Source organism: Budorcas taxicolor, chromosome 10 (assembly GCF_023091745.1).
Source record: "Budorcas taxicolor isolate Tak-1 chromosome 10, Takin1.1, whole genome shotgun sequence".
NCBI classification, from domain to species: Eukaryota; Metazoa; Chordata; class Mammalia; order Artiodactyla; family Bovidae; genus Budorcas; species Budorcas taxicolor.
In genome coordinates this window covers 79407160-79432612 of record NC_068919.1, presented here as the reverse complement: position 1 = coordinate 79432612, position 25453 = coordinate 79407160, and the positions used below count along the sequence as shown (strand labels likewise).

At 40.5% G+C, this 25453-nt stretch overlaps 1 protein-coding gene across 1 annotated transcript in view; it reads right to left on the bottom strand.

Annotated features, from left to right (window-relative positions):
* The window catches only part of SLC39A9 (solute carrier family 39 member 9), a 57579-nt gene that overhangs the window by 31021 nt on the left and 1105 nt on the right, over positions 1-25453 (bottom strand). Inside the window, exon 2 of the mRNA XM_052646575.1 lies at positions 7036-7144. Within this exon, the coding sequence (XP_052502535.1) occupies positions 7036-7144 (109 nt within the window). The remainder of the gene's footprint in view (positions 1-7035; positions 7145-25453) is intronic.

Below are 25453 nucleotides of genomic sequence, written 5' to 3'. Positions count from 1 at the left end.
TGGAGCTTTAGCTTCAGCATCAGTCCTTCCAACGAATATTCAGGGTTGATTTCCTTTATTGACTTGTTTGATCTCCTTGCTGTCTAAGGGACTCTCAAGAGTCTTCTCCAGCACCACAGTTTGAAAGCATCAGTTTTTTGGCTCTCAGCTTTCTTTATGGTCCAACTCTCACAACCATAGATGACTACTGGAAAAACCATAGCTCTGACTATGTGGACCTTTGTCGGTTAAGTGATGTCTCTCCTTTTTAATATGCTGTCTAGGTTGGTCATAGCTTTCCTCCCAAGAAGCGTCTTCTAATTTCATGGCTGCAGTCACCATCTGCAGTGATTTTGGAGCCCAAGAAGATAAAGTCTGTCACTGTTTCCAATTTTTCCCTATCTATTTGCCACGAAGTGATGGGATCAAATGCCTAGTCTTTGTCTTTTGAATGTTGACTTTTAAGCCAGTTTTTTCACTCTCCTCTTTCACCTGCATCAAGAAGCTCTTTTGTTCTTCTTCGATTTCTACCATTAGGGTGGTGTCATCTGCATATCTGAGGTTATTGATATTTCCCCTGGGAATCTTGATTCCAGCTTGTGCTTCTTCCAGCCCAGCATTTCTCATGATGTACTCTGTATAAAAGTTAAATAAGCAGGGTGACAATAGACAGTTTTGGCATACTCCTTTCCCAATTTGGAACCAGTCTGTTGTTCCATGTCTGGTTCTAACTGTTACTTCTTGACCTGCATACAGATTTCTCAGGAGGCAGGTAAGGTGGTCTGGTATTCCCATCTCTTTAAGAATTCTCCACGGTTTGTTATGATCCACACAGTCAAAGGCTTTAGTGTAGTCAATGAAGCAGATGTTTTTCTGGAACTCCCTTGCTTTTTCTATGGTCCAACAGATGTTGGCAATTTGATCTTTGGTTTCTCTGCCTTTTATAAATCTAACTTGTACATCTGGAAGTTCTTAATTCAAGTACTTCTGAAGCCTAGCTTGAAGGATTTTGAGCATAACCCTGCGAGCACATGAAATGAACACAATTTTGACGTAGTTTGAACATTCTTTGGCATTGCCTTTCTTTGGGATTGGGATAAAAACTGACCTTTTCCAATCCACTCCAGCAATTTGGAAACTGCTGAGTTTTTCAAATTTGCCGGCGTACTGAGCGCTGCACTTTAACAGCATCATCTTTTAGGACTTGAAATAGCTCAGCTGGAATTCCATCACTTCCACTAGCTTTGTTTGTAGTAATGCTTCCTGAGGCCCACTTGACTTCACACTCCAGGATGTCTGGCTCTAGTTGAGTGATCATACCATTGTGGTTATCTAGATTATTAAGACCTTTTTAGTAAAGTTCTTCTGTGTGTTCTTGACACTTCTTCTTAATATCTTCTGCTTCTGTTAGGTCCATACCGTTTTTGTCCTTTATTGTGCCCATCTTTGCCTGAAATGTTTCCTTGGTATCTCTAATTTTCTTGAATAGATGTCTAGTCTTTTCCATTATATTGTTTTCTTCTATGTCTTTACATTGTTCACTTATGAAGGCTTTCTTATCTTCCCATGCTGTTCTTTGGAATTCTGCATTCAGGTGGGTTTATCTTTCCTTTTCTCCTTTGCCTTTTGCTTCTCTTCTTTTCTCAGCTATTTGTAAGGCCTCCTCAGATAACCATTTTGCCTTTCTTTTTCTTGAGGATGGTTTTGATCACAGCCTCCTGTACAATGTCACGAACCTCTGTTCATAGTTCTTCAGGCACTCTAACAGATCTAATCCCCTGAATCTATTTGTCATTTCCATTGTATAATTGTAAGGGATTTGATTTAGGTCATACCTGAATGGCCTAGTGGTTTTCCCTACATTCTTCAATTTAAGTCTGAATTTTGCAGTAAGAAGCTAACGATCTGAGCCATAGTCAGCTCCAGGACTTGTTTTTGCCGACTATATAGAGCTTCTCCATCTTTGGCTGCAAAGAATATAATCAATCTGATTTCGATTTTGACCATCTGGTGATGTCCATGTGTAGAGTTGTCTCCTGTGTTGTTGGAAGAGGGTGTTTTGCTATGACCAGTGCATTCTCTTGGCAAAACTCTGTTAACCTTTGCCCTGCTTCATTTTGTACTCCAAGGCCAAACTTGTCTATTACTCCAGGTATCTCTTGACTTCCTACTTTTGTATTCCAGTCCCCTATGATGAAAAGGACATCTTTTTAGTGTTAGTTCTAGAAAGTTTTGTAGGTCTTCATAGAACTGGTCAGCTTCAGCTTTTTCATCATTAGTGACTGGGACATAGATTTGGATTACTGTGATACTGAATGGTTTGCCTTGGAAACAAACTGAGATCATTCTATCGTTTTTGAGGTTGCACTCAATTACTGCATCAAACTGCCAACATCCACTGGATCATCGAAAAAGCAAGAGTTCCAGAAAAACATCTATTTCTGCTTTATTGACTATGCCAAAGCCTTTGACTGTGTGGATCACAATCAACTGTGGAAAATTCTCAAAGAGATGGGAATATCAGACCACCTGACCTGCCTCTTGAGAAAAACCTGTATGCAAGTCAAGAGGCAACAGTTAGAACCGGACATAGAACAACAGACTGGTTCCAGATAGGAAAAGGAGTCCGTCAAGGCTGTATACTGTCACCCTGCTTATTTAACTTATATGCAGAGTACATCATGAGAAACTCTGGGCTAGAAGAAGCACAAGCTGGAATCAAGATTGCTGGGAGAAATATCAATAACCTCAGATATGCAGATGACACCACCCTTATGGCAGAAAGTGAAGAGGAACTAAAGAGCCTCTTGATGAAAGTGAAAGAGCAGAGTGAAAAAGTTGGCCTAAAGCTCAACATTCAGAAAACGAAGATCATGGCATCTGGTCCCATCAATTCACGGCAAATAGATGGGGAAACAGTGGAAACAGACTTTACTTTTTGGGGCTCCAAAACCACTGCAGATGGCACTCCTTGGAAGGAAAGTTATGAGCAACCTAGATAGCATATTAACCAGAGACATTACTTTGGGAACAAAGATCCGTCTAGTCAAGGCTATGGTTTTTCCTGTGGTCATGTATGGATGTGAGAGCTGGACTGTGAATAAAGCTGAGTGCCAAAGAATTGATGCTTTTGAAATGTGGTGTTGGAGAAGATTCTTGCAAGCCCCTTGGACTGCAAGGGGATCCAACCAGTCCATCCTAAAGGAGACCAGTCCTGCAGGTTAATTGGAAGGACTGATGCTGAGGCTGAAATTCCAATACTTTGGCCACCTCATGTGAAGAGTTAACTAATTGGAAAAGATCCTGATGCTGGGAGGGATTGGCGCAGGAGGAGAAGGGGACAACAGAGGATGAGACGGCTGGATGGCATCATCGACTCGATGGACATGAGTTTGGGTTAACTCCGGGAGTTGGTGATGGACAGGGAGGCCTGGCGTGCTGCAGTTCATGGGGTCGCAAAGAGTCACACACGACTGAGCGAATAAACTGAACTGAACTGCATTTCGGACTCTTTTTGTTGACTATGAGGCCTATTCCATTTCTTCTAAGGGCTTCTTGCCTACAGTAGTAGATATAATGGTCATCTGAATTAAATTTGCCCTCCTGTCCATTTTAGTTCACTGATTACTAAATGTCAATGTTCACTCTTGCCACCTTCTGTTTAATCACTTCCAATTTACCTTGATTCATGGACCTAATATTTCGGGTTCTTATGCAGTATTGTTCTTTACAGCATTGGACTTGAGTTTCACCACCAGCCACATCCACAACTGGGCATCGTTTCTGCTTTGGCTCAGCCTCTTTTCTTCCTTCTGGAGCTATTTCTCCACTCGTCTCCTATAGCATATTGGGCACCTACTAACCTGAGGGCTTCATCTTTCACTGTCATATCTTTTTTCCTTTTGAATATAAAATATGTAAGTGAAAATAGTTGTAAAATACTTCTTTTCTTTTTTTTTTATGAAGGCCAACCAGCATGTGGGATCTTCGTTCCCTGACCAGGGATCAAACCCACAACTTCTGCAGTAAAAGCACAGAATCTTAGCCACTGGACCACTAGGGAAGTGCTTTAAAAGATTTTTTAATGATTGGCTTGGGGCAGGAGAATAATCTGTGATGAAAAGGTTAAAGAGATCAGAATGCTTATTTTTCAAAAAATAGGTTTATAAAGCACATGTATCTATTTTCAAATGAATCCACAAAGTTATTTTGGGCCAAAACAAGGAAAACTGAAAATAAAGGAAAGCAACCCAACACATAGTAGCTACATTTAACTTTAAAACTATACCTGAAATATGGTATATACATTATTATCTCATAAAACTATCAGCAAAAAAACCTGATAAAAACCTAAAGCTGAAGCACTTTTTCCCCCTACTCTAGTGTTTCCCAAACTTGTCTAATAAGAATCATTTGACAACTTGTTAAAATTAGATATACCCAAATATCTTCCCTGGAGATTTTGATTAAATAATCTAGGTTGGGGATCAGAAAACTGTACTTTTAAAATGCACCCCTCCCTCAAGAAACTTTTATTATCAGACAAGTTTAGCAAACAACTACCACCCATAATTCTTAGCACAAAGCCAAGCAAAACAAATTTTAAGTGTCTTTTAATCATAGTCTGAATGTTTTCTAGCACACCAGCAGAGTAATTTCCACAGTGGATTGAGCACACCCAGGAAAATTCAAGATGATCCACTAGAACATGAAAGGAAATACTGATCTATATACTGTTACTTTAAATCTCATTTTCCAAAATTTTCTATTTAAGGAGTGTTTTTTATAATGTAGAGTATATCAGTGCAATAGCACATGTATTATCTTTTTTTCTCAATAGAATATATGATCAAAAGAGTGGAAACCACTGCTCTAAGGCTCCTAATTTGTTATTTTTTCCTCCTAAGGCTGACCAATCCTCAGCCTCTGTCCTATTTTGCACTAACCCCCATGATCCCCACTTTACCACTATGACCATAGTCATACCCAAGGCATATGAGCATCATCCCTCTGAATATAGGACACAGTTTTTTTCCTGTACTAACATCTGAAAAAATATTTATTATGTTGTGACTAATAAGAAATTTCGGAGAAGGCAATGGCACCCCACTCTAGTACTCTTGCTTGGAAAATCCCATGGATAGAGGAGCCTGGTAGGCTGCAGTCCATGGGGTCGTGAAGAGTCGGACACAACTGAGCGACTTTACTTTCACTTTTCACTTTCATGCATTGGAGAAGAAAATGGCAACCCACTCCAGTGTTCTTGCCTAGAGAATCCCAAGGATGGGGGAGCCTGATGGGCTGCTGTCTATCGGGTCGCAGAGAGTCAGACATGACTGAAGTGACTTAGCAGCAGCAGCAGCAGTATGAAATTTGGAAGGCGTTGACTTCTTTATTCTATTCTTAAAGTCTAGCAGACTCTTGGCATCTGAAGAGTCAGCTCACCAATATAACATTTGCGGTTTCAGTCAAGTGGGACATTTCCTGACAGGTGGGAATCTGATTTTGCTGAATCACGAATCTGAATCAAGTATGCCTCCCAGCTGACATAAAGGACCAAATCATTTAGCAGACGAATAAACGAAGCTGACCGCCCAGCGTTTACTCTTCTGTAGCTGTACTGTTCTCTGCTTGTTATTAGGGTCAGGAGGGGTCTCTTTAATTTCTTCAGTTCAGTTCAGTTCAGTCTCTCAGTTGTGTCCGACTCTGCAACCCCATGAATCACAGCATGCCAGGCCTCCCTGTCCATCACCATCTCCCGGAGTTCACTCAGACTCACGTCCATTGAGTCCGTGATGCCATCCAGCCATCTCATCCTCGGTCGTCCCCTTCTTCTCCTGCCCCCAACCCCTCCCAGCATCAGAGTCTTTTCCAATGAGTCAACTCTTCTCATGAGGTGGCCAAAGTACTGGAGTTTCAGCTTTAGCATCATTCCTTCCAAAGAAATCCCAGGGCTGATCTCCTTCAGAATGGACTGGTTGGATCTCCTTGCAGTCCAAGGGACTCTCAAGAGTCTTCTCCAACACCACAGTTCAAAAGCATCAATTCTTTGACACTCAGGTTTCTTCACAGTCCAACTCTTACAACCATACATGACCACAGGAAAAACTACAGCCTTGAGTAGACGGACCTTAGTCAGCAAAGTAATGTCTCTGCTTTTGAATACGCTATCTAGGTTGCTCATAACTTTTCTTCCAAGGAGTAAGCGTCTTTTAACTTCATGGCTGCAATCACCATCTGCAGTGATTTTGGAGCCCCCAAAAATAAAGTCTGACACTGTTTCTTAGTTATCCTTTACTACAGAAGTCCTCATTATCTACAAGGTTCATTATAAAGAGTCCTTGAGGCGCTTCCCTGGTGGCTCAGTGGTAACAAATCTGCCTACCAATGCAGGAAACACGGGTTCCCTCCCTGGTCTAGGAAGATCCCACATGCCCTGGAGCAACTAAGCCTGTGTATCACAACTACTGAGTCTGTGCTCCAGAGCCTGGCAGTTGCAGCTACCGAGCCCATGTGCTGTAGCTACCGAAGCCTGCATGCCTTAGACTCCATGCTCTGCGACAAGAAGTCCCCGCAGTAAGAAGCCTGTGCACAGCAAGTAGAAAAAGTCAATACAGCACTGAAGACCCGGCACAGCCATAAATAAAAGCACAAAATTTAAAAACAAAATGGTTAAGAAACTTTTTTAAAGAAGTCCTTGAATCCAAATGTGTTTATGTATCTATCTATATATATATTTTTAAATTAAAGAACACTAAAAATACAATCATTGTCATGTAGGAACTTGGAAGTTTTGCATAGGCATTAAAAAGAATGATTGTCATTCTTAGAAAGCCTGCAATTCATGTGTTATTGCAAATAAATCTCCGTGGACTGAGGCATTAAATTCACAAACTGCTACTGACGTGTTTATTGTCAAAGACATCAAAAGATATGCTTTGGCATATATTCTATGGTAAACGTGTGAACTGTTTTCAGAAAAAAATATCACCAAGCTTCTCTTTTGAGCCCTCCACATCAATAACATAGCTCAAAGAAGGCCCATCTCTCTCTCACCCTCAAGAATATCTTCATAAAGTGCGTGCACTCCTTCAGGCACGATGACCGCCAGTGCAGTTCCACAGAGGAGGCCGGCACCCAAAACAGTCACCAGCTTTAGTCGCTCCTGGAAAGAAAACATAAGCTGTTGAAAAGATTGATGACTAAACAGGGGGAAAGTTTCGGTAGTATCTGCAGTGAAGACGGTGAGCTGCTTATTTGTGAGGCCAAACTCTACCATGGCCAGTGAACATGAAAAAGGGTCAGCTTCGTCAAAGTGTGCTCGGTCCCTTCAGTCGTGTCTGGCTCTTTGCACCCTCATGGACTGTGGCCCACGAGACGCCTCTGTCCACGGGATTCTCCAGGCAAGAATACTGGAGTGGGCTGCCATGCCCTCCTCCAGGGGGTCTTCTGCCTGACCCAGGGATCACACTCTTGTCTCCTGCTTCGCCTGGGTTGCAGGTGGATTCTTCATCTGCTGAGCCATCGGGGAAGCCCAAGCTTCATGAATAATAATGCCAATTAGAACAAGGAAATATCATTTTTAAGCTTACCAGATTGGCAGTGATGTGGGAAAACTTGTCTACTACCCACAATAGGGAGAAGTTAGCATACTCATCTTAAACTGGAGGAACTGGGAGCTGCTGCAACCTATCTGCACCCCAATTTGGTAATTTAGATTTAAAGCCTCAAAAATGTGAATTCTCTGATCCAGCAATTTCATGTCTAGAAATTTTCCTAAGAAAGAACGAACTATGAAAAGATGGCCACTGTACATATTAAGAATGCAAACCTGAAAATAATCTAAATGTCCAAGAAAGGAGATTAGCTAATAAACTTAAATACTTCATCAGAGCACCAAGTGAAAAGTGAAAATGATAGTAGCTCAGCAATTAAAAATTATGACAGAGGTCTACTCATGGATACAGAAGATAATGACACGACTTCCCTGGTGGTCCAGTGGCTAAGAATCCACTTGCCAATGCAGAGGACATGGGTTTCATCACTGATCCGGTAAGATCCCAAATGCCATGGGGCAACTTAGCCCGTGTGGCACAACTACAGAGCCCACACTCTACAGACTGCGAGCTGCAACTATTGCAACCTGCATGCTTGAGGTGAGGTGAGGTGAAGTCACTCAGTCGTGTCCGACTCTTTGCGACCCTGTGGACTGTAGCCCACCAGGCTCCTCTGTCCATGGGATTCTCGAGGCAAGAATACTGGAGTGGGTTGCCATTTCCTTCTCCAGGGCATCTTCCCGACCCAGGGATTGAACCCAGGTCTCCAACATTGGAGGCAGACGCTTTAGTGGCCAACGCAATGAGAAGCCCATGTACCACAACAAACAGCAGCCCCCACTCACTACAAGAAAAAGCCCGTGCAGCAACGAAGATCCAGCAGAACCCAAAACAAATAAAGTTAATTAATTTTTTTTAAAGGCATGATATATTGCTACGAGGAAAAAACTGCTGGCAAACAATATGTATTGATAATCTCATAGCTCTTTTGAAAAAGTATACACATAAGCAGAACAAGTGTAAAACATTAACAATTTTGTCTTTATAGTTTATAAACATAATATGTAATATATAATTTATAAAACATTCATTTATCTGCAATGAATATGTAGTACTCATACAATGAAAAAACATTTAGTTTAATACTAAAATGTCCTCTAGTTTAAAAAAAAATGCTCGATTAAGATTGACATACTAGAGCTGTAGAGATTTAATGTATACCACTTTATGTATTTGGAAGTACACATCTACGAAACCATCATTACAATCAATGCCATAAATGATCTATGGCTTTAATCCACTAATACCAGTTTTTACTTTTTACTCAGATTTCCTTAGGAGACTGTATCTTGACATAAAGGATATAAAGGATTATGTTTCAAAATTTCCTGAAGCAGCAATGTACCCTTCTTAGAGTCTCGGCAGTATGAAAAATAATCTTTAAAACTACAAGAGGGCATTTATGTTGCTTATGAAAAACTTTTAATAATTTTAACAGCATATCACGTACTCGCCTTTTCTATTCTGTTTTAGTTTCTTTTATGAGGTTAGCAAAAATAACAATGGCTGTATTAGTTCTGAAATAGTACTGAAGCTGCAACTGTGAAGCTGTGGGAGTATACACACACAAGTACTGCCTCTAAGGGAGGTTCTTAGCTGAAAAGCTAGTAGAAATATTACCTGCTCCTTGTTTGGGAAGAAAGAAAGGACCCATATCTATTGTGTCTCTATTGAAAATGGGGGAACTATAGCTACAATGTCAGCACCAGCTAATACTTGCCCTATAGCAAGAGGGGAATCCCCTAAGCATCTAGGCCAGGTCAGCCCTTCACACATTCTGGATGGCTATTAATGACTTACAAACTGAGAGACCTCTGAACGCATCCAATGGTTGCGTTCTAATGGTATACAACTATAAAACTTGTATAAAAATGCTCCAATGGTTGGGGCATTGGCTTGGGAGGCAGAACTAACTCCATGTTCAAATTAGTTAACAAGTCAGCACCTCAACTTTTCTTCTTTAAAATAATATTTCTACACATCCTATGAAGATATAGGAGGCAACAGGAGAATGCGGTTGAAGCATTTTGGGAAAAGGACATCAAACAGCTGGTGTTCCTATTTTAATGTTTAATATTGAGCTATTCTAAGAGTTTGTCTTTTCCAAGTTACTAAACTCACCAAAGCACTGCTAATCACAGCATTCATTTGAGACCAACTGTCAGAGTATGGAGAACACAAGACAGAAACACAGCTCTGACATGGCAAGTAATTAGTCTTTTCATCATTCTCTCTCAAAAATTCATAAAAGTCACCTTTGCTTAAAACAATCATGAATGTCAAGTTTTACTGCAAAGAAAGGACAAAAATAAGGGTAAAACTGCACCGGACTATCATTTCATTTGAGAGCCTTAGTTTCAGAACTCCACAATTCAAACTAATGAATAAATTACTAGGAAAGAAGACTGTCCTTTCAGCGTTTGACTATGCTCTACTCTGGGAAATGGAAATGAAAGATGCCTCAGCTTTGCAAATTAAAGGAAGATGAGAAGAGAGGAAAGGGATGTACCTAAAAGAGAAAGAGCTAATTGCCTTCAAGAATTACTTGGGTGGTAGCTCACATCATATACATGAAAATTAATTCCTGATGGATTATACACCTAAATATAAAACCTAAAACTCAACGGCTGTTAGAAAAAAATATAGAAAATCTTGGCAATCTTGGAGTTGGCAAAGATTTCTCACAAGGACACAAAAAACAATTTTAAGAGAAAAAAATTCAACATCAGAATTTTAAATGTTTGCTGATCCATTAAGAAATGAATAGGCAAGCTACATACTGGAAGAAAGTACATATACCTGTATTGGAAATACATATATTTGTGGTGGGTGTTATGGTAACAATATGCACTCAGGCCCCTTCAGGTTGGAGACACCTGTTCCCCCAAGTGCTGGCAATGTTGCCTACTGATGGCTTTCAGCTAAGTCCCTTTGAGATACTGCCCTTGGGCCAAAGGGAACTAACTAACAAAGTCATATTCCCTCCCCTCGAGCAGTCCATATCCAGTGACTAGCCCAACTTGCTGCTATACAGATACAGGTACAAAGCCTCAAGTCAGAATATCTCAGAAGGGCCATAAAGCTTCAGTGCCTTCTGTGGAGTGATCTGAGGCCTCCACTGCAACCAAATTACAGCTCAACTTCTTCATCTGCTTAATCCTGCTCATTCTTTCACAGGTGTTATTCCCTGGTGGCTCACGTGGCGGCCTGCAATGCAGGAGACCCAGGTTTGATCCCTGGGTCAGGAAGATCCTCTGGAGAAGGGAATGACTACCCACTCCAGTATTCTTGCCTGGAGAATTCCATGAACAGAGGAGTCTGATGGGCTACAGTCCATGGAGGTACAAAGAATCAGATATGACTGAGCAACTAACACTTGGTTATTCCCAAGACCACCACCCAATAAACTTCCTGTAAACCTTTCTGCAAATCTTCTTAGAATCTGTATTCTGGGGAACCCGACCTAAGCCACTGACAAAGCACTTGCATTTGAAATATAAAGAATGATTACAACTCAGTAAGAGACAAAATTAAAGTTAAAAATTAAACATAGGTAAAACACTGAACAGATACTTCACAAAAGATATATGAATGGCCAGTAAGCCCATGAAAAGATAAAAGATGTTCAACATCATTAGTCATCATTAAAATGCAAACTTATACTATAATGAGATACTTCTTCACACCCACTAGAATGGCTAAGATTAAAGAGACCAACAACACTAAATGATGGCAAGGATACAGACCAACTGGAACTCCCACATGCTGTTGGGCAGAGCACAGAATGACACACTCACTTCAGAAAACGGGTAGTCTCATAAAGTTAAGCCAGCAATTCCACTTCTGGGTATTTACCAGGAGAAATGAAAGCATATGTCTCCCCCCAAAACTTGTATAAAAACGCTCATAGACGCTTTACCAATATTAGCCATAAGAATACCACAGTTTATCCATTCTGCTATTGCTGGACATCTGATTCAGATTATGGCTAATGAGATCTGTGTTTGTTATTGTTTAGATTTCACAAAGTCGTGTCTGACTCTTTTGTGACCCCATGGATTGTAGCCCACCAGGCTTCTCTGTCCATGGGATTTCCCAAGCAAGAATACTGGAGTGGGTTGCCATTTCCTCCTCTAGGGAATCTCCCTCACTTGGGGACCAAACTCAGGTCAGCCAATGTGTGTAGATTCTTTACCACCGAGCCATCAGGGAAGCCCAAGACCTGTATTACGATTTCATTTTAAAGAGTCAGAAAAAAAAGAATTTGAGAATTTGGAAACAGAGATTTCTGAGGTAAACTTGAGTAAATCATCTCACTTTGTAATATTTCCTCAAAGGAAACGCAGTGTGAGCTAAAATTACTGTATTATGTTTTCAGTCTACTTTGAAATTAGAGTACATACATTTATTTACTAAATGAAGTTAAACCTCCTATGCTTAACTAAGTTATTTAACTAAGTTAGACAAACCTATGTTTGTTCTTGGAACTCCTTACACCAAAACTTTAAGTTCTGTGAAGGCAGAAACTTTTGTTTTTAATTTACTGCTGAATACTTACTTTATAGACTAGTATCTTGAAAAGTTATGACCAACCTAGAGAGTATATTCAAAAGCAGAGACATTACTTTGCTGACTAAGGTCTGTCTACTGAAGGCTATGGTTTTTCCTGTGGTCATGTATGGATGTGAGAGTTGGACTGTGAAAAAGGCTGAGCGCCGAAGAATTGATGCTTTTGAACTGTGGTGTTGGAGAAGACTCTTGAGAGTCCCTTGGACTGCAAGGAGATCCAACCAGTCCATTCTGAAGGAGATCAACCCTGGGATTTCTTTGGAAGGAATGATGCTAAAGCTGAAGCTCCAGTACTTTGGCCACCTCATGCGAAGAGTTGACTCATTGGAAAAGACTCTGATGCTGGGAGGGATTGGGGGGCAGGAGGAGAAGGGGACGACCCAGGATGAGATGGCTGGATAGCATCACGGACTCGATGGACGTGAGTCTGAGTGAACTCCGGGAGATGGTGATGGACAGGGAGGCCTGGCGTGCTGCGATTCATGGGGTCACAAAGAGTCGGACACGACTGAGCAACTGAACTGAACTGAACTGATCTTGACACATAATAGATTCTTCCCTAAACATATACAAAGAGAATGAATTAAATACCCAGATTCATACAAGGCACTGGGGACTTGGTACCTGCCATTCAACTGGCCCTTAATATCAACAAATATATAAATGCTCTGGAACCTCTTTAGAACACTTGTGTTGGGAAATAGGCCTAACATGTCCCTTAAAAGTGTAACCATATCTAGAATTTTCAGTGGTTATTTGATTTCAGAATTTATCCTTTGGTTCAAGGGGTATTAAAGTACATAAAATAAGGACATAATAGGATTCCACCACAGTAAATGTGAGGTAACGCAGTAATTTGTCTCATTAATGCAAATACCTTAAATGACATCTTTTTTTTCCAAGGAGTTCAAAACCTGTTTCAATCTTCAGCACTGTTTCAATCACTATTTAGTCACTGCTTCAATCTCCAGCAAAGTGATATGAAGATGATTTATTGTACATAACTGATCAGCTTGATAAACGTACAGTAACTTTCTCACAGCCACCTAATTATAGAGGGAACACTTCTGAAGGAAACAAAAAATCCAATAGTCAAAAAAATAAGCATAACTGCCATGGGTTATAGTTTCAATTTTTCTTAAAAAATTTTTTTAAACTACCTAAATCATTTTAGACTCAATTTATTTCAAGCACTTGAGATGTGGCTCCATGTTATTTGTACAGCTGTATTCTTTCACACAACTTCACAACTTGTTATTTAATCTCAGAACAGCATACATGTCAAAGTCAAAATGCTGACAAGTTCTCTCCTTTGCTTATGGAAAATCACTGAAAAGCTATATTTAAATGAAGAAGTACAAATTTCACATGTGGTTCAAGATGAAAAGAGTTCCCAAAGCAATAATATCTGTTGAACAAGTGAAATATTTACTCAAGAGAGGCATGAACTGTGCAATGCCATTTGTCTGGTGTTATCTCATTTTACTCTGTAGCTGACTAAGCCAAAGGACTGACCGGAAGTATTAATTAAAACAGCAGTTTGTACTCAGTGCCATTGAGCTATCAGCGTAGCACAACTTTGAATTCAATTTAGTTTTCTTGGCAGATACTAAGGCAGTTAAATGGTTTTTCTTTCCTTGCCCACAAAAACAGTCAATAAATTGCTTGGTTCAACTAAATACATGCCAATAATTTTAAAAGCTTTTAATACTGAAGATTGTTTATTTCAATCTCCCTTATACATGCTCAAGTTGTACTGAAAAACATCAACTGCAGTTTCCTAAAAAATGAAAGATGCATCTCTTATTATAAGACTGACCCCTTCAAAGCTGTAAGCACTGAAGGGATGAAATATCACGGGGCACAGAGTAACTCTTGTTGAAGCAATAAAGGCTTTCTCCATATTCTTACAAATAGGCCTGCTTCAAGGAGACACTTCCTGATGTCAGTTTACCTACGACATGATCTGCTGCTAAGTGACAGTAATAGGAACAATAATCAAGAAAACTCAAATATGAACTCGATTCTTCAAGTCCTGACAACTGAGACAAGATGTCCAAAAGCTTCCTGCCTCTAAGCCGTGGCTCTGTGACACTAAGCAAGTTCACTATCCTTCTCTGGAAGACAGCATTGCCACTACTACTACTATCATGTAGGCATATGATGTTAGCACACTTAATACAGAGTAGCTGTCACTAGCACTTACCTCCAACCTCGCTGGGAGCATGCTGTAAATGCTTCTAAGCCCCTTCTCCGTAAGAATCACAATACAAAACCCAGATACTTGGATGGAAGTTCCAGTGAACAATGCTGCGGCGTTACCATTATGCCAGTGGCATACAGGTTTCCCTTTCCTAAATTTATTTGCATAGGGGTAATAACAAGCAATACTCCATTGATGCTACTTCCTTCAATCTCGGAAAACAAGACCAAGTTGCTTTTCTTTTTGTATAAGTCCTTTCTAAAAATAAAACGAAATCTCATAAGACTGCTCAATGTGATGACAAAAACAAAAACACACTGATGCATGGGAAAGACCTGGGAAAACACTGACAACGAATATTATTAATACACAAGAAGTTTGATTGAACTGAGAAAAAAATAATTTTTCTCTATCAAATTCAGTTCAGTTCAGTCGCTCAGTCATGTCCAACTCTTTGTGACCCCATGAATCGCAGCACGCCAGGCCTCCCTGTCCATCACCATCTCCCGGAGTTCACTCAGACTCACATCCATCGAGTTAGTGATGCCATCCAGCCATCTCATCCTCTGTCGTCCCCTTCTCCTCCTGCCCCCAATCCCTCCCAGCATCAGAGTTTTTTCCAATGAGTCAACTCTTCGCATGAGGTGGCCAAAGTACTGGAGTTTCAGCTTCAGCATCATTCCTTCCAAAGAACACCCAGGACCGATCTCCTTCAGAATGGACTGGTTGGATCTCCTTGCAGTCCAAGGGACTCTCAAGAGTCTTCTCCAACACCACAGTTCAAAAGCATCAATTCTTCAGCGCTCAGCCTTCTTCACAGTCCAACTCTCACATCCATACATGACTACTGGAAAAACCATAGCCTTGACTAGACGGACCTTTGTTGGCAAAGTAATGTCTCTGCTTTTGAATATGCTATCTAGGTTGGTCATAACTTTCCTTCCAAGGAGTGTCTTTTAACTTCATGGCTGCAATCACCATCTGCAGTGATTTTGAATCAAATTAGCAAAGTTTTAAAAATTAAAAATGATGGTACTCAGTGTTTGTGAGAATACAGTGTCATTTGCATTTGTTGGAAAAAATACATTAAGAAAACCTGGTAATATAGACTGAGACTCTTCTTGAGGATATTTATGCTGTTTAATCCTGTCATTCTACCCCTGAGGAAACAATCTGAAGTGTGGTCTTAGCATTACGCACAAAAATATCCATTCAACACTATTATCATTTAAAAAAACCCAACAGTATTATGGCAAAAACTTGAAAACAAATGCATAATAAGAATTTCTGTATATAAAATAACTTAATGTAATGAAGACATGAAAAAGTGCCTATAGGGAATTCTCTGGCTGTGTAATGGTTAGGATTACATTCTTTAACTGCCCAGGGGCTCCAGTTCAAACTCTGGTTTTCACAAGCCACAAGGTGTGGCCAAATGAGGCCAAAAGTGCCTAGAACAGGTTTTTAATGAAAAGAATACCAGGTAAAAGAAGGGGGAATGCAAATATATATATATATATATATATGTATATACACACACACACGCACATACACACTACATAATCAACCATATTAAAAATGCAAACATGCAAAAAAAATGCATGCAAAGAAGCAATGTTACTAGTTACTAACTAGTTACTAACCAATGTTACTAGTGATTCTCCAGTGGGATAATATTTTCCTTTCACACGTTATCATGTTTTACAAATTTTCTACAAAGAGCCTCAATTATACAGCTAGGCTTAAAAATTTTTTATTTAGAGGGTATAAAAATAGTGGCTTTGAACTTAATAAAGCTTGAGGCTCTTCCCTTTCAAGGTCACTGTTAAAATCACAGCAGAACTTAACACGTAAGTTGATACTGTAGCTATTGTTATTATACTGTGGGATTAGAGAGCACAGTGCCCTTAATATGCAGATAGAGACGTTTTCCCCTTTTCAAAGTGGTTCTAAACAACAGTGCTTTGAAGTTTTGTAGCAATTTGAAATTTTTTCAGTCCCCCACTTGATGTCATGCTGAGACTTGTTTCCTCTACTTGCTGTCCCTACCCTTCTATTGCTAGTTTGCTCTTTACTTCACAGAGAGCTTAGGAATCAGTCCCGCCCAGAAGTTTGAGACTGGCAGCTCATAAACATAGGTGGTTTTGACCCAAACAGCAATGTAATAATATCTGAATTAGCAACCAAAGTATAAAATTTAGAAGATTCAATATTTTCCACTTCTGAAAAGCAGGAAGATTTGGCAATGCCAGAGCTGGTGTCATTAAATGACACCTGCTCTTCTGTGCCACGGCTGACCACAGTTCTCATGACTCCCTGAGACCCCTAGGCACTGACCCTGGAGGTCAGCTGCCACATATTGTGACCATTTTATCTCACTCCAGGCTGATTTACTGTTCAGTCTCAGTAGTTATATGATTTTATGACCCATTGTGTGTGCGTGCTCAGTTGTGTCCACAACTGAGTTATGTCTGCAACTCTATGGACTGTAGCCCATCAGGCTCCTCTGTCCATGGGACTTCCTAGGCAAAAATACTGGAGTGGGTTGTCATTTCCTCCCCCAGGGGATCTTCCTGACCCATGCATCAAACTTCCGTCTCCTGCATAGGCAGGCTGATTCTCTACCACTGAGTCACCTGGGAAGTCCTTATGACCCCATTACCTTAGCTGTATTAGGGTTCAATTAAGAAATGAAAAACATAAAGTAATTTGAACTAGAAAAGTTTAACAAAAAGAAGAATAAAAAGTTAAATACTGAGAAAAATACTATACAGCAGGGAGACCAGTGGAAAAGCCGTGGCCTCTCCAAAAAAAAATTCATGGTGACCTGGAAAGACAACCCCGAAGCAAGACCTTTCGGATTCCAAATTGCAGAGAAGTTTCATGATTTGGGGTAGGGAAGGGAGGAGTTAACCCATTATTAGAAGTCTACTCCAAAAGAAAAGGTTTTAAAATTATAATTTAGAAGACTTCCCTGGTGGCTCAGATGGTAAAGCGTCTGCCTACAATGCGGGAGACCTGGGTTCAATCCCCGGGTAGAACAAAGTTATAAAAATGAAAATCTGTAGAAAGTTTTCACAATCAATACTGAGAACAATCCTCAATGTTTTCTAAAGTTCTAATGTTCTAGATACATTGTTAAGCCCTGTGCTTATGTTATTTCCTTACATCCTCACAACAATCCTACAAGGCCATTTAACAGAAGAGAATTGGATGTTAAAGTTTGCGCAACACTGATTTTGAACTACACGGTCTCAGTTCCTTTTGAAATAAGAGGCTACCGTCTATGGGGTCACACAGAGTCGGACAAGACTGAAGTGACTTAGCAGCAACTTAGCACCAGCAGCACTACTAATTACCTTAAAAACTTTACTGAGATAGGAGTAACACTACTTTCATCTGGATATCTGGATATCTATGGATCTATACTATTTTAACACATGAAAAAAATGTGGCATTATAACCCAAAATGGTCTGCAACAAGTACAGGCTGTAGTAAAAAAATCCGCCTGCCAATGCAGGAGGCAGCCTGAAATGCAGGACCTGCGGGTTCAATGCTTGGGTCAGAAAGATCCTCTGGGGAAGGAAATGGCAACCACTTCAGTATTCTTGCCTGGGAAACCCCACAGGCAGAGAAGCCTAGTGGGCTACAGTCCACGGGGTCACAAAGGGTCAGACATGGCTAAGCGACTAAAAACCACCACCACCACCACCACCAAGTACAACATGAGAGAAGTCTTTGAAACATTTTATAGCAATATGATCTTTACAACTATAGGAGTAGTTATATGTCTGTTAAATCTCACGATACTGCATCTGGGCTTGTATTTTGTATGCCTTTTTTTCCATTTTATTTTCACAAGTATACTGCTCTGCAAAGGAATGGAAGTTAAAGATAAGACTGGTCAAGCAACAGAGTTTGAGGAGTGCTGCCCTAGAGCTCCAGGCAAATGCTTTGCTTTCTGTTACCAGCTCTGTACAAAGAGGAGACATACTCAGTTAAAAGATAATCCTCAGGTCATTGATCTAAAATCTCACTCTAGCCATCTGAACTTCACTCATCAGAGCACCTGATGAGCTGCGGTTATCCTAGATAATGTTTCACACGTGGCTTAGCAGTAAATAAGCTGCCTGCAATGCAGCGGGTGCAGGTTTGATCCCTGGTTCAGGAAGGTCCCCTGGAGAAGGTAACCCACTCCTATCCATGGGGTCAAAAAGAGTCAGACACGACTTAGCGACTAAACAACAACAGAATGTTAAGTTACAGGTGCTCAACCTACTTATATAGCATTTTCACTTAGAGCCAAAGAAAACTGCGCAACATCTGAATCTTAAAAACACAATGTAGTTGCTAAACTAGTGTGTCCAATTCATCTATCCAACAAAACCTCATTTGTATAAAGCATGTTTCAGCTGATTTTACAAGTTTCATTTTTCTCCTGCTCATATGCTGAAGAAGAAAGTATCTTGATTCAGTTCAGTTCAGTCGCTCAGTCGTGTCCGACTCTTTGCAACCCCATGAATCGCAGCACGCCAGGCCTCCCTGTTCATCATCTCCCGGAGTTCACTCAGACTCACATCCATCGAGTCCATGATGCCATCCAGCCATCTCATCCTCTGTCGTCCCCTTCTCCTCCTGCCCTCAATCCCTCCCAGCATCAGAGTTTTTTCCAATGAGTCAACTCTTCTCATGAGGTGGCCAAAGTACTGGAGTTTCAGCTTTAGCATCATTCCTTCCAAAGAAATCCCAGGGCTGATCTCCTTCAGAATGGACTGGTTGGATATCCTTGCAGTCCAAGGGACTCTCAAGAGTCTTCTCCAACACCACAGTTCAAAAGCATCAATTCTTCGGCGCTCAGCCTTCTTCACAATCCAACTCTCACATCCATACACGACCACAGGAAAAACCATAGCCTTGACTAGACGGACCTTTGTTGGCAAAGTAATGTCTCTGCTTTTGAATATGCTATCTAGGTTGGTCATAACTTTCCTTCCAAGGAGTAAGCGTCTTTTAATTTCATGGCTGCAGTCACCATCTGCAGTGATTCTGGAGCCCAAAAAAATAAAGTCTGACACTGTTTCCACTGTTTCCCCATCTATTTCCCATGAAGTGATGGGACCGGATGCCATGATCTTTGTTTTCTGAATGTTGAGCTTTAGGCCAACTTTTTTGCTCTCCTCTTTCACTTTCATCAAGAGGCTTTTTAGCTCCTCTTCACTTTCTGCCATAAGGGTGGTGTCATCTGCATATCTCAGGTTATTGATATTTCTCCCAGCAATCTTGATTCCAGCTTGTGCTTCTTCCAGCCCAGCGTTTCTCATGATGTACTCTGCATAGAAGTTAAATAAGCAGGGTGACAATATACAGCCTTGACATACTCCTTTTCCTATTTGGAACCAGTCTGTTGTTCCATGTCCAGTTCTAACTGTTGCTTCCTGACCTGCATTCAGATTTCTCAAGAGGCAGGTCAGGTGGTCTGGTATTCCCATCTCTTTCAGAATTTTCCACAGTTGATTGTGATCCACACAGTCAAAGGCTTTGGCATAGTCAATAAAGCAGAAATAGAGTTTTTCTGGAACTCTCTTGCTTTTTCCATGATCCAGCGGATGTTGGCAATTTGATCTCTGGTTCCTCTGCCTTTTCTAAAACCAGCTTGAACATCAGGAAGTTCACTGTTCATGTATTGCTGAAGCCTGGCTTGGAGAATTTTGAGCATTACTTTACTAGCATGTGAGATAAGCGCAATTGTGTGGTAGTTTGAGCATTCTTTGGCATTGCCTTTCTTTGGGATTGCAATGAAAACTGACCTTTTCCAGTCCTGTGGCCACTGCTGAGTTTTCCAAATTTGCTGGCATATTGAGTGCAGCACTTTCACAGCATCATCTTTCAGGATTTGAAACAGCTCAATTGGAATTCCATTACCTCCACTAGCTTTGTTCGTAGTGATGCTTTCTAAGGCCCACTTGACTTCACATTCCAAGATGTCTGGCTCTAGATTAGTGATCACATCATCATGACTGTCTGGGTCGTGAAGATCTTTTTTGTACAGTTCTGTGTATTCTTGCCACCTCTTCTTAATATCTTCTGCTTCTGTTAGGTCCATACCACTTCTGTGCTTTATCAAGCCCATCTTTGCATGAAATGTTCCCTTGGTATCTCTAATTTTCTTGAAGAGATCTCTAGTCTTTCCCATTCTGTTCTTTTCCTCTATTTCTTTGCATTGATTGCTGAAGAAGGCTTTCTTATATCTTCTTGCTATTCTTTGGAACTCGGCATTTAGATGCCTATATCTTTCCTTATCTCCTTTGCTTTTCGCCTCTCTTCTCTTCACAGCTATTTGTAAGGCTTCCCCAGACAGCCATTTTGCTTCTTTGCATTTCTTTTCCATGGGGATAGTCTTGATCCCTGTCTCCTGCACAATGTCACAAACCTCTGTCCATAGTTCATCAGGCACTCTATCTATCAGATCTAGGCCCTTAAATCTATTTCTCACTTCCACTGTATAATCATAAGGGATTTGATTTAGGTCATACCTGAATGGTCTAGTGGTTTTCCCTACTTTCTTCAATTTAAGTCTGAATTTGGTAATAAGGTGTTCATGATGTGAGCCACAGTCAGCTCCCAGTCTTGTTTTTGTTGACTGTATAGAGCTTCTCCATCTTTGGCTGCAAAGAATATAATCAGTCTGATTTCGGTGTTGACCATCTGGTGATGTCCATGTGTAGAGTCTTCTCTTGTGTTGTTGGAAGAGGGTGTTTGCTATGACCAGTGCATTTTCTTGGCAAAACTATTAGTCTTTGCCCTGCTTCATTGTGCATTCCAAGGCCAAATTTGCCTGTTACTCCAGGTGTTTCTTGACTTCCTACTTTTGCATTCCAGTCCCCTATAATGAAAAGGACATCTTTTTTGGGTGTTAGTTCTAAAAGGTCTTGTAGGTCTTCATAAAACCGTTCAACTTCAGCTTCTTCACCGTTGCTGGTTGGGGCATAGACTTGGATAACTGTGGTACTGGATGGTTTTCCTTGGAGACGAACAGAGATCATTCTGTCATTTTTGAGATTGCATCCAAGTACTGCATTTCGGACTCTTTTGTTGACCATGATGGCTACTCCATTTCTTCTGAGGGATTCCTGCCTGCAGTAGTAGATATAATGGTTATCTGAGTTAAATTCACCCATTCCAGTCCATTTTAGTTCGCTGATTGCTAGAATGTCGACGTTCATCTTTGCCATCTCTTGTTTGACCACTTCCAATTTGCCTTGATTCATGGACCTGACATTCCAGGTTCCTATGCAATATTGCTCTTTACAGCATCGGATCTTGCTTTTATCACCAGTCACATCCACAACTGGGTATTGTTTTTGCTTTGGCTACATCCCTTCGTTCTTTCTGTAGTTATTTCTCCTCTGACCTCCAGTAGCATATTGGGCACCTAATGACCTGAGGAGTTCCTCTTTTGGTATCCTATCATATTGCCTTTTCATACTGTTCATGGGGTTCTCAAGGCAAGAATACTGAAGTGGCTTGCCATTCCCTTCTCCAGTGGACCATGTTCTGTCAGACCTCTCCACCATGACCCTCCTGTCTTCGGTTGCTCCACAGGCATGGCTTGGTTTCATTGAGTTAGACAAGGCTGTCGTCCTAGTGTGATTAGATTGACTAGTTTTCTGTGAGTATGGTTTCAGTGTGTCTCCCCTCTGATGCCCTCTTGCAACACCTACCATCTTACTTGGGTTTCTCTTACCTTGGACATGGGGGTATCTCTTCACGGCTGCTTATCAGTCCCATATAAATGCATCTGAGAATCAGAGATTCTGTTCCTTTATTTTAGAAATCAGTTAGGCATACATGTGTGCTGAGACACTTCAGTAGTGTCCAACTCTTTGTGACCCTATGGACTGTGGCCTGCCAGGCTCCTCTGTCTGTGAATTCTCCAGGCAAGATTACTGGAGTGGGTTGCCATGCCCTCCTCCAGGGGATCTTCCCAACCCAGGGACCAAACCTGAGTCTCTTTATGTCTCCTGCACTGGCAGGTGGGTTCTTTACCATTAGCACCATCTGTGAAGCCCCATTTAGGCATAAGGAAGTTACAAAACCATGAGTCAAGAAAGCTGGTTTGGGGACAAGGCATGTTGGAGAAAGTGACTAAGAAATCACTGCCACACATACCTCGTGATGGTCAGATATGGCAGACCGATACCACTGCTACAGTAATTTCAGACCACTTGACTTTATCTCATTTCTAAATACTAACCCTGCCATCATTAATGGTTTTATTGATCTTTTGTTCCTGCTGTGAGAAATTCTGCAGAAAAAAGTGCTGAAAGACAAAGTAGCAGTTAGATTAAGAATATGAATAAAAACCATATCTTCTCATATAAATGAAAGTTAACTACAAGATAAATTAGATTTATTGGTCCTTTTATTTATAATAACTCCAGTCCCAAAGAAAAGCTACACCTCCTTAAAAAGAAAAATTGTTTAGTCAATGTAGGAATTTGGGGAGCTATTCTCTAAGGATAGAAACTCTGTTTCTTGGTCTCCATGAATGAAGTTCATTTTTTACAGATTTATTATCTACTAGTTTCATGATACATTGATTTATAATAATAGTATAATATCTGGGAAAAAATGCTAATTCCTAGGAAACAAAAATCACCAGCTGAATTCTAAAATGTCTTTGACTAAGTTATATATAACTTTAATTTTTTATCCTAACAGCTTAAAATGCATTGGTCCTGGTGTAATAATGAACAGATATGAATGGTGAGTTATAGCATTTCAAGAACTATAGCTGGAAAAAGACCACCTGACCATCAATTTAGAAAGCCATAAATGACATATCATACTAATTATCTCTATTAATGGCCTAGTTAATTACACCACTCATGGACACATTTCCTTCAGTGAGAAAAGAGGATAGCATATACCTGCATATTGCAACAGAGAAAGCAATGGCACCCCACTCCAGTACTCTTGCCTGGCAAATCCCATGGACGGAGGAGCCTCGTAGGCTGCAGTCCATGGGGTCACTAGGAGTCAGACATGACTGAGCGACTTCACTTTCACTTTTCACTTTCATGCATTGGAGAAGGAAATGGCAACCCACTCCAGTGTTCTTGCCTGGAGAATCCCAGGGACGGGGGAGCCTGGTGGGCTGCCGTCTATGGGGTCGCACAGAGTCAGACACAATTGAAGCGACTTAGCAGCAGCAGCAGCAGCATATTGCAAAAATCACTGAAGACAGTTTGTGAAAATACTGAAACTGGAAAAGGTCTAGGAATTTTATAGAAATAAAAAGTTTTATCAGTCTTTTATTTGAATTAATTATAATTCTTCATAAATGTTATCTCTACTGAGGCTTTAAATATACAAACCAATTTAAACTTCACAAATGTCAGCCCTAATAATGTCAACTCAATTCTGTTTTTTTTTTTTTTTTTTTTCGTTTTTCTTTTCAACTCAATTCTAATGTAATTAGAAGACTCAGTCCCTGGTGACTCAGTGTTAAAGAATCCTCCTGCAGTACTGGAAACCCAGGTTCAATCCCTGGATCAGGAAGACCCCCTGGAGAAGGAAATGGCAACCCACTCCAGTATTCTTGCCTGGAGAATTCCATGGACAGGGGAGCCTGGCGGGCTACAGTCCGTGGGGTTGCCAAGAGCCAGACACGACTGAGCAACTGAAACTCTTACTTTTTTTTCATGATTTAGTCAGAGGACAGACAGCACACTCACAAAGTACTGGGCAGGCAGGTAGCTCAAATGAGTGAAGTAGGCTTCACAGCCAAGAAGGACCATGACAATCTACCACTACTCAGCTCTAGCCAACTGTTACTTTGAGGAATAAAGACAAAAAAACAGTAACAATAAAATCGACACTCTGCTAATCTAAAGTAAATCCAGGGACTTTTCTGGTGGCCCTGTGGTTGAAGCTTCATGCTTCCAATGCAGGGGACCCGGGTTCGATCCCTGGTCAGGGAACTAGATCCCACATAACACAACTGAAAAAAAAAAAAAAACCCACACACTGCAGCTAAAGACCCTGCATGCCACAACTAAGACCTGGTGCAGCCAAATAAATAAACACATCTGCAGGCTAGATTTGGTACATGGACTACTGGGTGGCTAAGAACTGTTCTGAGCCAGAATAATCTACATCAGCTCTGATTCTAACACATTTCATAAACTTGTCCAAGTTACATAATTTAAGTCTCAGTCTCCTCATCTGTACCTGTTTTTTTTTTTTTAAATGAAATTAGGTACTGTATATGCTCAAAAAATTGTAGCTCAAAGTTATCATTAGATGCTAAAAAAAACAAAAGCAAAAAGGAAACAGATAAAGAGCAGTAGCAATTTAAGTCCCCCTTCTATCTGACCGTGGGGTTTATTTCTCAAACTCCTAACACCTAGTCCCAACTTTTTTCTCACCCACAGGCTATTTTCTTTACCACCAATGCCTTCTCCTCCCTCAGGTTAACTCAAGGCCTACCTCACAGCTCGTCCATACCCTTCCTTTACTTCAGACCATTCTCCACTTCCCTTTTCTTTGAAAGCACTTTCAGGACTGACATTGAAACTATCTTACTGTTGAACATCAAGGTATAATTAAGAAATCCTGAGTGCAGTAGTTTTTCTCCCCTAATCTTTGAGCACTGTGCAAGCTGCGAACTCCTTACAACAGCCCAAAGAATCCATCTGCACTTTCATTGAACAATGCTTTCATCTATATTTCTTCCCTGTTAATGTTCGTTCAAGTGATAATAAAGAACCAAAGAAATTAAATGTCAAACCATACTAACAAAAAAATTCATTTCTAAGCAAATAGATTTGAAAACAACTTCAAAAACCTATCCAATGTTCTTCTTTAAAAGGAAGTTTGAGTTAAGAACAATTTAGTTTCCTTACTTCATTCTAATTACAGGTATCCCACCCCCAAAAAACAAAACAAAACAAAACAAAACCACCTTTTCCCAAAAAGCTATGCCTGATTTTCTCAAAAAGAAATTATATTGACTTCAGCTCATATGAACAAACAATATTCTTCATGTATATTTTGACAGCAATCCAGAACCGTGATTCTTTG